This window comes from Danio aesculapii, chromosome 19, assembly GCF_903798145.1.
Source record: "Danio aesculapii chromosome 19, fDanAes4.1, whole genome shotgun sequence".
Classification (NCBI taxonomy): Eukaryota; Metazoa; Chordata; class Actinopteri; order Cypriniformes; family Danionidae; genus Danio; species Danio aesculapii.
Genome location: NC_079453.1, coordinates 27,448,808 through 27,462,219, shown reverse-complemented (window position 1 = coordinate 27,462,219; position 13,412 = coordinate 27,448,808). Strand labels below are relative to the sequence as shown.

Sequence of the window (13,412 nt, the reverse complement as noted above, 5' to 3'; positions counted from 1 at the left end):
ATGCATGAGAAACAACCATAGGTGTGACCGTATTCACTGATAGTACAGCCTGATCTCATGAGAAAACGAAAGTATTTTACATTTTGTCAGTTTAGTGCTTAATTCGTACAAATTCGTACGAGTTTAGTCGTATGAAATTGCACAATTTTAAAAAGGAGGCGTGGCACCTAACCCCACCCCTAAACCCAACCGTCATTGGCGGATGAGCAAATCGTACAAAATTGTACGAATTAGATCGTACGAATTAGCCACTAAATTAAAAAGTTACGAATTGCCGTGAGATTGTGTTGGATAGTACGGATGATTCGAAGTAACCGGATGAGCCTGTGTTATTAGTTTCTTTAGTTGTGATCTGTGAAAAACATACCTTGGAATGTGGCAGATGACCAATCAGAATTAAGTTTTCCAGACACCCATGTAATAAAATAAAATAATGTTGCCCACCCAAAATGCATGTGGGCTTTTTTCAATAATGTAAGTAATTCATGGGTTTTCTACTACTATTCTTGCTTGAGTAAGGGACATAATTCACATTATATTAGGCCATGGGAGTCTTAATAGCAAGGGCTCCTTTTAAGAGTTATGATTTAGGTTATTGGCCAGGAATGTGACGTCATGTTCTTTAATCATATTCCCTCCTTCATTCTTCTGTTCTCAGTTTCCATGCTCTATTAACGCAGTCTCTCTCTCTCTCTTTCTCTCTGAGCGGTTCCCCTTCTGAGATGCTGAGTGGTACATTCCTATCAACTACTCACTGCCGTTCTGCCTCTCGCTCCATCAGACAGCAGAGCGCTCGACACACACTGCACTGCTCCACAGCATCACTCGCCGAGTGCGTGTGTGTGTGTGCTTCTCTAACCCTCCACTGCTGCTCGTCTAGACACTCAGGATGTGTGGCAGGTGGCCTGTGCTTTAAATCATCATCAACACTCCAACTGCAAGACTCCAGGTCAGACTCGGCATCGGCTCTGGGATGTCTTCTCCAGGATCCGCCAGCGGCAGCAAGAGGAATTCCTGTAAGTGGTTTGTCTCTTTCTTTCATTGGCGATGCTGGAAGTATCCTCTGACCCTCTGCAGTGCTTCAGTGACTCCACACACGTTGTTTACAGATGTGCTTGCTGTTGATCGGGATTTCAGATAACAGTTGCTTGTTGGACTTAGCTTGTTTTGGTTCCAATTTGGAGGGTGGAATCGTGGGTGGAGTGTCTAATTGTTTCTGATGCTTATTAATCACCTAATGGCTTTGTAATAAGATTGAAAAAACAGACAGATATAGATCTAAAAAGACATTGGACTTTTAGTCTTTTTAATATCCTTGTTTGTTGTTTTCAAAATATCATGTTTTTTGGTAACTTGCCTTTGAAAAAAAACATAAAAAGCAGGAAGAATAAGGAACTATTTAAATATTTAGATTTTAAAATCTTTTAGTCTTCAAAATGTCATCTTTTATCGCTACTTGTCTTTTACAAAATATGAAAAGCAGGACGAATCAGGAACAATTAACAATGTTAAAAACAGTAATTTTTAAATGTTTAATATTTTACTATTCTTTTTATATCTACAAAACGGCATGTTTTATCATCGATTTTCAAAAAAAAAAATATTGAAAAAAGCATGAATTAGGAAAAAAATTACATTACTTTTGCATCCTAATGTAAATGTTGCCATTTTAAATATTCATTCTAGCTAAAAGTTGTTTAGTACACTGAAAAACAAAATATTTCAGCAAAATTGTTGCAAACAATTCATAGGGGTTGAATTTAAACAAAAAAATTAAACTTAGTACTGTTCAACTTAATTTGGTTGTGTAAATTCAGCCCAAATAAATTCATTACAGCCAATTAATTAAATTGTTTTAACAATTTTTTTTTATTTAATAAATTCAAATAATCATCTTTTAATAATTTTTTCAGTGCACGCAAACATATAAATTGCTCTAAAGTTTGTAATAATTAAGATTTCATATTGATTTTGAAATGTTTCTTCTTTCTCTTTTTTATATGCAAAATTAAACCAAAAATCCAATATTAAAATGTATTATCATAATCATTAACTGCATTTAATTACACATTACAAATTTTGTGTGACTCGAATTGGTTCTTACCAATCAATACACCAAAAACACAATGCAGGCACAGGACGTCAACATGACGTTCTAATGACGTTGTACCCCAACGTCGTAGGGATGTTGTATTTTGTTTGGAAATGAAAATCGGGTTGACGTCAGAACCCAACATCAGGCCGATATCAATGTCTAATGTCCAACCTTAAATCAACCTAAAATCAACCAAATATCAACGTCTAATCATGTTACACCTTGACGTTGTGTGGATGTTACCACTATAACATCTATCAGACGTTGGATTTTGGTCACTTTTCAACACAACCTAAAATCAACTAAATATCAACGTAATTGGACGTCAAAATATCGTTGTCTTTAGATGCTGGCTAGATGATGAATTTCGGTCACCTGACGTCAGGACCTAAATCTAGCCTAATAATATCGTCTTATGATGTTGTGTGCCTGCTGGGTACATTCTGCAAAAACTGTTGTCATGAAACTTGAAAAGGTGTCACCTTGTTCAATTTGACCATAGCTTTTACTTAATAAATAACAAAACTTGACTTTGTGCTTCACTAAAAGGTGTTGCTAACTGCTTTGACGACAACAATGACGTCAAACATAAATGTGAAGTGCTTTTATATGCTGATATGATTGTTTCTTCATTAGCATATAGCCTTGTGTATATTTTTCATCAGTTTAGAAGCACTGTTGCTTCCCTCTCGCCAGTGCAGCTTTCTAGCTTTATTCAGTGCTATTTTTCAGAAGAGCGACTTTTGTTAATATTTCATTGCATGTGAAAATGTTAGTGCGATGGCGAGTGGAATAATAGCAGCATGTATGAGTCAGTGTGAAAGCTGTGTGAGGGAGAATCCTCAGGGGACGAACTTGAGCACTGACTATTGATGCAGCGCAAAGACACTCTGATATTGCACAAACACATACATAAACAAAACCTTTCTTCTCTAGGTCCCCTTTTTCAGAATATTTGAGTTTCTTTGGCTTTCAAGTTGATAAACAGTGCAGGAGAGCTCTTTAAGTCTGGTTATTATGACTAGCCCACCCTTCCCCCTCGTCTGTCTCTCCTCCTCAGGATGAGATTTACAGTCAAGGCTCTCTCTCAGACCCTGGAAACCTCATCCCAGAATATCTTTAATTACTAAACCAACCTGCTCTCAGTGGCCCTCAACCCACTTTGGTTTCCAATCAGCAACAAAATTGATTGTTGTTTTGCCTTATTGTTTAGACACAAAGTGGTTTGGTTAAACACATTGAGTTAATTTGTTCAGTCAGACCTTAAAGGGACAGTTAGCCTAAAAATGGTCTCAAATTTTAACGTTAATCCTTTCATAAATTTTAAATACTGTTGCTGCACAAGTTCTTTTTAATGTGACCTTTATTTAGAACATATGGCTTTAAAGTTTTCATGACGACTGTCACGATCACCAGCGATCTAACCTTTATGGATTTCTGGAGAACATTCACATTTACATAGACTACAATTCTGTCTTAATATGAACTACAAGTCCTATCATGCAACACACACTCACACCTGCTCCAAGTCTCCATTGATTACACTCACACAGCTGCTGCTGCTCAAGTACTGATTACCTCTGTCATGATCACCAGTGATCTAACCTTCATATATCGATAGAAAACCTTCATATTTACACGGACTACAATCCTGTGATATCAATATGAACTACAAGTTCTGTCATGCAACACACACACACACACACACACACACACACACACACCTGCCTCAAGTCTCCTATCCTAACTACACCCATGAACGTTTCCTGCATCTTATCAAACTATTTTACAACTGTAATCTTGAGCAGCATCAGCTGTGTGAGTGTAATCAATGAAGACTTGGAGCAGGTGTGAGTGTGTTGCATGACAGGACTTGTAGTTTATATTGAGACAGGATTGTAGTCCGTGTAAATGTTCTACAGGGGTCTATGAAGGTTAGACCTCTGGTGATCTTGACAACGGCGCATAGTTTAACACAACACCACAGCGGCAATAATTTAAGCATATATCTGTTTTTGTTTCTTTTTACTTTCCATTTTCTGCAAATTTTGCTAAACTTTATAGTTCCAAACATGTGTACATGTATTGTGTTGTTTAAACAGCTTAATATTATCTGATATATGATGGCTGATGGGCACACGTCAGTCTGCACTGCAGTGGATGCTAGATTTACAACATGTAAACTCATAAACTTCTCCTGAAATAAATAAAAATGACTGTTTTAACTAGGAGAAGAATAGAGTAAATGCTCTAGAAACCTAAACAGTGTGTATCTGTATGTGTCAATAAAGCACATTGTACCATTATTTTTAAGAATATTCATTATTGTCAGCTCCGTACACATCTGACAAACCATAAAAATTATATTCTGCAAACTGATGTTATCAGAGAATGAATTCCACTCTACAGTAAATATAATAGAGCCCACAACAAATATAATATTAATAATATAAATCAACTTGCACAGATTAATTGTTCCTTTCAAGAAGAGAAGTATGCAACAACAGTTATTGGTATCTGTTTTGATTATCTATTTAAAGTCGTTATTAAAGAATGGCCATACATACAAATAATCTTATTATCAATTATTCTAGAGAGTTACTAGAGAATCAAAAGAGAATTAAATTCTCAATTCATTTATTCCCATAGGTCTTTTTTAAAAAATATAACTCATTACATGGTTAATTAACCCCAAAATGAAGATTTCATTATTTCATTAACTCTTATTTTCTCATTTACCCACATGCTGTTTCAATCCCTTAAGGATTTATCTTCAGGGAATAATATATTTTTGATGCAATCTGAGAAATGTACGAATTGATCATAAAAAAATAAAAAGTGTAATCCATATCAGTGATTTAATCCAAGTCAAGTCAAGATTTAATTCAAATAAGATTTAAACATTGACTTTTAATGGAGGGAAATATCTTCATTTGTGCACTAAAGATAAATGAAACTGACTTTTGGAATGATGTGAGGAGAAGTAAATGGTGACAGAAGTAGACTTTTTTGATCAAATAACCTTTAAAGACAAATTGGTCATTTGCAGAGCAAATCATAATGTTAAAAACATTGTTTTTAATCAAAACCATATTTAAAAATCTGCATATTTTTTGTTTTATTGTTATGTATCTTCAGAGTGCAGGGACACTCTGCTTGTGACCAAACATCTCTATCTCAGATTCATCCCAGCAGACACACAATGTCATAAGACATTTATATTAGGTAAGATTTAGGTCATGACGTCAGGTGACCAAAATTCAAAGTCTCAACAGCATCTAAGAACAACATTATTTTGACGTCCAATAATGACATCCATTGACATTGATATTTGGTTGATTATAGGTTGTGAAAAATCCAACATCGAGCCAACATCTTAAACCAATGCTATATTGATGTCAAATAGTGACATTTATTCGTCAGGTAGACAACGAAAATCCAACGTCTGATAAATGTCATAGTGGTAATGTCCACACAATGTCAAGCTGTAGCATCATTAGACATTGATATTTGGTTGATTTTAGGTTGGATGTTGGACATTTACATCAACCTGACGTTGAGTTATGACGTCAACCCAATTTTCATTTCCAAACAAAATGCAACATCCCATGACGTTGGGGTACAGCGTCAATCTGACGTCATGTTGACATCCTGTGCCGACTGGGATCTGTCCAGATGCCATTATTCCAAAATAATCCAGGCTTGTCCAGATCACTGCAGTGCAGCGGACAGAAAAGGAGTTTTCTGCATCACCCTTGCATTGATCTCATCCTTGTGTGCAAAGTGCACTGGACTGTTGTGAGATGTATAATGACATTGTCAGCAGCAGAATGTTCCCAGAGCCATTTGGAGGTGGTCTGTAGTTAATCTAAAACCACTGTTTGACTTTCAGATATTTTTCTTGACCTACAATATGATATTTTTCTTTTACAAGGACTTTTTGTGATTACTTTTTGAATCCGTCTCCTTATTCATGATCCTAGTATTAAGCCATAAGGGAGTTCCTTAGAGGTTCCCTATAATAATGCTTCCTTGCTTCCTTTACAGATCAACGAGAAACATAAGCAATCAGCCTGGTTAATTATAAAATATAAAACATTAAACCTTAAATATTCATGGTCATGTTTGATTGCACCTGTGCTTGCAATGTTAAGGTTCACTGAGTCAATAAAAATAAATTTTCTGTTCCAGTCAATCAGCATTAAGTGACTACTGGGATTCGAATTCACACAGATGAGAGGGTGCCCAAACTTTTGCACAGCTTATCTTTCACTTTATTTTTTATTATTGTTTTAAAAGATATATGCCTTTGTCTTGACGACAGTATGATGACAGGAAGCAAAGTTGGAGATAGAGTATGCATTATTGGGAAAGGTCTGTGTGCAGGGACTCGAACTCGGGACGCTGAGAGGGGTCGCAATGCAGATCTGGTGGATTTGCAATCTGAGCTGCATCCAATGATTTTTAATGGGCTCACCTAACCCAACCCCTCACAGTGATGTCACTAGCTCCATTATGTGCACTGTGTATGACATTGCATCTCTGAGATATGCAATCTCAGCTTGCATCATCAAGGCTGCATGCAGATACTATTGAGGATGCCTGCAGTTCTATTACACTATATAGTAGACAGCACAGTAGGCTATCATCACAGACTAAAACTATGAATTTCTGTTTAATAATGTCACATTATCCAGTAACAAATCCCTAAAAATGAAAAGCATATCACTATAATATTTAGTATAGATAATGAACACATTACTATGCAGCCCCAGAGGGGTGCCTGAACTTTTGCATATATTTTGCATAAATAACACAACAATTTAAATACTGTTTCTTAAGGAGACTTTGACAAATGCTCAAGCATGGAACTATTTTTGGATTTACTCACAGCAGTTTTTGCTGACAACTAAAGCCAGTCAGTCATTGAGATGACAATGGTGCTGATTAAAGACTATTGAGCAGAATTCAGCAGAAAGCAGGACTCTAATCTCAGTGTCTTCTCATTTGTCTCTCCTCTGACACATTTGGCAATATGCATGCCAGGTTCACTTGCTTTCACATTAAATATTAATATTGTTTAAATTAGCATGTGATTGAAGTGATTAGCATCTTTGTATGGAGTTGATTTGGTAGCGTGCTGTATAGCCTTTGGCCTGTCTGTCTCTTTTTTCCTGGCAATGATGCGTTCATACGCTGCAATTATTTCATAGAGCTGACAGCTGGAGACATGAATTGGATTTGGAGGTGTGTGTGTGCGTGTGTATGTGTGCGGTGTGTGTGTTTTCAGAGGTTGAGCAAGAGGCATCGAGTTTACAGGCGTGTTTTCAACAGTAGCATGTAAATGAAGGTCAAAGATTCAAAGCTTTATCACAAACATGTTATTTTTCATTTTTATTACAGTCTACTGTATAACTATGAGTGTAATCTGACTCAGACAGAGAACTAGCACTTCTATGATCCTTATATCTTCTTTGTTTAGTATAAATATCTCTCTGGCCTGCTATATGTAATTTTATGAGTCACAATTTGGACTGTGTTTTGTAAGACTTGATTGTCTCTAGATCACCAAGGTTGCAGATCTGACTCATTTTATTTATCGGTGGGTTGCCAAATCCTCTATTTGCACTCATAGCGTTATAATCAACATAGCGCACTGTTGTGAAAAAACAAACAAAGAAGTACTACTGAATTACATTCAAAAAAGGGTCACATTAAAAAGCCAACATAGGCTCATTCTGAAAACTGTAACATTACGGAGGTGGCAACGGAGGTGAGGATCCAATTGCAGAGTCTTTATTATAAAAGGAATGGTCAGACAGGCAAGGGTTGATCACAGGAGCAAACAGTATAATGCAGACAATCCAAAAGATACAGTTGAAGTCAGAACTATTTGCCCCCTGAATAATTTGCTTAACTAGTTTAATTAGGTTAACTAAGCAGGTTAGGGTAATTAGGCAAGTTATTGTATAATGATGGTTTGTATCGAAAAAAAAAATTGCTTAAAGGGCCTGATAATTTTGTCCCTAAAATGGTTTTTAAAAAAAACACTCTGTGTGGAGTTTGCATGTTCTCCCCATGTTCGCGTGGGTTTCCTCCGGGTGCTCCAGTTTCCCACCCAGTCTAAAGACAGGCAGTATAAGTGAATTATAAGTGTGTGCATGAATGAGAGCCTGTATGTCCGGGTGTTTCCCAGTGCTGGGTTGCAGCTGGAAGGGCATCCGTTGTGTAAAACATATGTTGGATTAGTTGGTGGTTCATTCCGCTGAGGTGACCGCTGATAAATAAGGAACTAAACGAATGAATGAATGAATGAATGAATATTTAAATACTTTTATATAGTAACATCCACAAAACTGGAGAAGAATAGAGTAAACATTCTAGTAACCTAAACTGTATCTGCACATCGTCAGATTACGTGCAAAAATTATTTATTTTGCTGTCTCTGTAGAAATCAGCTACTATTTTACAGACCATAAATGTAATGTTTTACTAGTGCTTATGTGTATTTAAATGTCTGAAAGCTAAACTAAACATTATTTGGTTTAAAACACTGAAAACTGTGATTTCTGTCAATCGCTGTGTGCATATTTCTATTAGCTCAGTGCCAGTCATCAAGCGAAAGCAGATTTGAATTTAGCATCTGATCATATAACACACTGAACATTTTAATCAAACTGGTGTAATTGTATGTGTCAACTTATGTGTTAAAAACAATGTTTTAGAAATCTCTATAGGACAATTGAATGGGATAATACCTCACAAACAGGCTGATGAAAAAGTGGGTAATAATACAATGTACAGAAAACAGTACTAACCAGGGGCGTTGCTAGACATAAAGCTCTACTGGGGGACGCACCCTCTTCCCCCATCTCCCCCCCATATATATATATATATATATTTATATATATATATATATATGTGTGTGTATATATATATAGTGTGTGTGTGTGTGTGTGTTTATATATATTTATAAATACACTATATATATCTATATCTAATCTTAAATGTAACTGTAAAACAATGTTAAGACAACTAGAGTGTCATGCTAAAATCATTTAAGAAATCTTTTGCCTAAATATTAATTTAATTTTAATGAAATTATATAGACAATTCAATAAAATACAAAAAAGATGTGTTATAGAATTATCTGTTGTCTTAGACTTGACACATGGCAGAGAATTAGGTTTATTAAGTCTTACCTCCCTGACTCGTCATCCCTCCTTTTTGCTTCATACAAAAAAAAATCTATCAGGAGACATGCTTGGTAAGATCACCATCATATTGTTTTAAGCTTTAGTTTTTTCGACTTGCAAAACAAAAAAGGCTGTTACGCCGGTTTTACAACGCATGAGCGGCGTGTAACAAGCAAGTAGCCTGCTTTTTGGCGCGCATGTTAAATACCGGGACTCGCACCTGCAGAAGAGCAGCGTGTGCAAGAGGCGCGCAGGTTCTCTGCGCACACGCAGAGATGCATCAGCTTGCTTTTTGATAACACTGCTTTCACCAGCGTTGGTTCGGTTGCAGATAGAGAATAACGTCTTTATTTCGGAATTACCACACTTAATAAATACACTTGCATATGAGGTAAATCATATCTCAAAGCATTTACTGGGGCACTGGAGATTTTTACTGGGGCACGTGCCCCAGTAAATTGGGTCTAGCGACGCCCCTGGTACTAACAGTAGCATTTCAATTGAGTACATCCAAAGTTAAGATTAATTTACAGTAAGGATTTTTGTAAATTACACAGTATTTAACTGTAATGTGAACTGTATTTTACTGTAGGATAGTTTTGCAGTAGGTTACTGTATTTTAAAGTTATTGTGAAAATAACTAAATATTTACAGTAAAGTTACACAATACTATAAATACATATACAGCAAGATTAATAGTGCTGTAAATGTAAATACTTTAAATAATTCTATAGGAGTAGCAGTGCAATGCAGTACACCCTACACATGATAACGAGAAGTATGATACTATGCCTATTCATCGCGTGCCAGTTTGAACTTTGTCTATTGGATGATGCTCCAAAAGCTTATAAAACTCCAGTTATAACAAAGTCACTGAAGGGGAGGGTGAACAGAGGAGGTCTTAATTGGCTCTCATGTTGCCCTTTGTTCTTGACATGAAGGGAGGCTAAATGTCTACACAGCATCACAACCGAAGCAGTCGTGTTGGGAATAACTGCGTTCAGCGTCATGCTGCATTACACAAGTACAGTAAACAGTCTATAGAGGCTGGCACAACAGCGTGGCACCTGGTTAAACAGGTGCTCATACGGAAAAACAGGCTTGTGCTGCTGGAACTATTTAACCTCAGTGTGAGCAGTGAAGTGTGCTGACGATGCCGGAGGTTGAAGGGCTGTGTAAACATTTGGGAATAATGGACAAGGGATGCTCAGAGCAAGTGCTGAAGGTAAAGGAGAGAAAAGAGAAGGTTTTTTTTTTTAATGTAGGATCTATGCTGCTGCTAATTGGTGGCGAATGTGGCTGTGAGCGTAGAAGGAGTACTGGCTCTGAGGGAATTGTTATATGTGTGTGGAGGACACACATGGATGTTCAGATATAATAGCTGAACTGGGACTGACCCACATTCCAGTGCAGCTTTATATCTGGGGGTGAAAAGCAACTGTAATACTACCTGTGAATGAAGATAATGTGCAGATTTGCAAGTTTGCTTTGGAAAATTATAAGAGTTTCCTGAACAGAAAAGTTGTTTAATATTCCTATTGCAATTATTAAAAGGGATTAAATGTTCCTTTTGCAAATATTTGAAAGCCTTTTATAAAAGTGCTATAGGGCTGCGCAGTATATCGAAATGATCAAAATATCGCAAATGTGTATATCACGATATACAGATTGCAATGGTTTGCAACAAGCAACATAAAACCAGTGTCTTTATGTGCCTGCCAATAGCACACCCTCTGGAAGACTTTTCAGCACATCAAGCAGTGTATTAGTTATATGTCAACGCACATCTCTGAAACCAGGCAGAAAGGACATGCCAATGCTGTCTTATGGCAATTCGTAACTTTTTTATTTAGTGGCTTTTTTATATGAATTTGTATGATCTCATTTATAGAATTCGGTACGATTTTCTCATCCCCAAAAGACTGTTGGGTTTAGGGGTGTGGTTTGGTGCCACGTCTTCTTTTAAAATCGTACATTTTCATATTACTGCATATTACATATTCATATTACTGCATATTACACATGTATATTACTGCAAATTACTGCATATTACTTTATCGTACATTTTCATATAACCAACGACCTTCTTGCTGTGAGGCGAACGTGCTACTCACTGCACCACTGCGTCGCCCTTCTCCCAGCATATAGTAAAGTTTTTCTGAATCATATAGATTAAAGAATCTATTATGTACTTCTCTTGGTCTCGCGGCTGTGCACACTGTCACCTGTGAAGCAAGTGGAAAGTAGTCTTTATTAAAAGAATAATGCAAAAATGCAAACGAGTTTTAGAAAGTCGAATCCCGGACATTGTAGGAAATTGGGAAACTTAGGTCAGACAAATTTTTGAATTCCCAAAAAGGCGCTCTGTGGGTCAGCAGAGCACACAAAACTGTCTGTGGGAGTGTTGACGGGTCTCGCGCACGCAGAACGAAATGGGTAAGCGAGAGAAGATTTCCCACTACTTAATCGATTGTGGATGTGTGATTATATTGACAGACACAAAAAAAGTGTAAAAGAATGTTAATACAGTAATAGTAAAAAAAAGTCACAAAATATACTTGGCTGGCCATTAATATACCTGGGCTGCCTGTCCAAGTACAGTCTATGTGTGGGAAGCACTGGACTGAACTCATGAATTTGTACAAATTAGCCACTAAAATGACACGACATAAAATAGTTATGTTTCCTTGTGGGATCAGGCTAGATATGCTGATTTTATTTATCCATAATGATTTAAGCATGGACGCCAAAAATAACCAAGCAATCAAGCCATGATAATGTAGGAATGAGATTTTAACTACAGCGGTGCGAACTGTAAAATTTATCAGAATGATGGTAAAAAAACTGTACATTTCACATTAAACCATCCTTCTGTAATCTTATACCAATAACAGAAGGGCAGTATTAATAGCTAAAAATGTGGGAGAGCGGAGCTATTGTAAGAATGGGTTTTTAACCACAGCGGTTCGAAGCGGTTGTAGTTCTGCCAAATGACTAAAAGTATTCAATATGATGGTACAAAACTGATCATTTCTAGTCAAACCATTCAGCAGAATGAACCGCCAACTTATCCAGCACATGTTTTACGCAGCGGATGCCCTTCCAGCTGCAACCCTTCTCTGGGAAACATCCATACACACTCACTGACACTCGTAAACTACGGACAATTTAGCCTTGCCAATTCACCTATACCCCATGTCTTTGGACTGTGGGGGAAACCGGAGCACCCAGAGGAAATCCACACGAACGCAGGGAGAACATGCAAACTCCAAACACAAATGCCAACTGACCCAGCTGAGGCTCGAACCAGCGACCTTCTTGCTGTGAGGCAACAGCACTACCTACTGCGCCACTGCTTCGCCAAAGGGCAGTATTAATAGCTTAAAATGTGAGAAAGCGTATTATGTGACTGTATTGTATTACAATACGGAGCAATTAAGATTTGATAATTCACAAATACTTGAAATACAATTGCTTTAATGACAATAATTTTCTGTGGTTACAACTGAATTAGTTATTAAATAACTGTATAAAATGATAAAACATGAAATGATAAAAACATATGATGTTAATTGTACCCAGCTTAAATGTAAAAAAAAAAGGTACCTAAGAAAGAGCGAGACGGGGAGGGAGAGAGAGACAAAGAGAGCAGGCCCTGAAGATAGCCTGATAGCAGTAGAGCCAGAGAAGATAGACTCCAGAGCAGGAAAGGAGCAGAGCAGGAAAGAAGACTAATCAGAGTTTACATCTATTTTGTATCTCTCTTGACCATGTGACCAAAGCCTAAATACTGAGACAATCAAACTGACCAATCAACATGTGACCACATCGTAAAATCCCCAAAGTCCACACACCAGGCCCTGATCTTATCAGTATCTGCCTTTGGAGTCAGTATGGACCTTCTTTGGTGAAAAAGTCATGTTAAGCCACATACACAAATGCATATGATAATTTTCATTCCTACACTATTATGTGATTGTATTGTATTGCAATATGGAGCAATTAAGTGTGGATGTTAAATCAAAAGTAATTCACAAATACTTGAAATTGAGATGATGTAATGACAATAATTCTCTATGGTTACAACTGAATTAATTACAAATAACTGTAAAAAATGATAA

General features: G+C 36.8%; 1 protein-coding gene across 2 annotated transcripts in view; it reads left to right on the top strand.

The window, feature by feature from the left end:
• Window positions 1-740: 740 nt before the first annotated feature.
• dtnbp1b (dystrobrevin binding protein 1b) overlaps window positions 741-13,412 on the top strand; it is a 77,768-nt gene continuing 65,096 nt past the window's right edge. The window contains exon 1 of one of the 2 annotated variants that reach the window (XM_056479616.1): window positions 741-1,016. In XM_056479616.1, the coding sequence (XP_056335591.1) occupies window positions 974-1,016 (43 nt within the window). In that variant the 5' untranslated portion in view covers window positions 741-973. The remainder of the gene's footprint in view (window positions 1,017-13,412) is intronic. The other variant, XM_056479617.1, reaches the window with a different exon arrangement.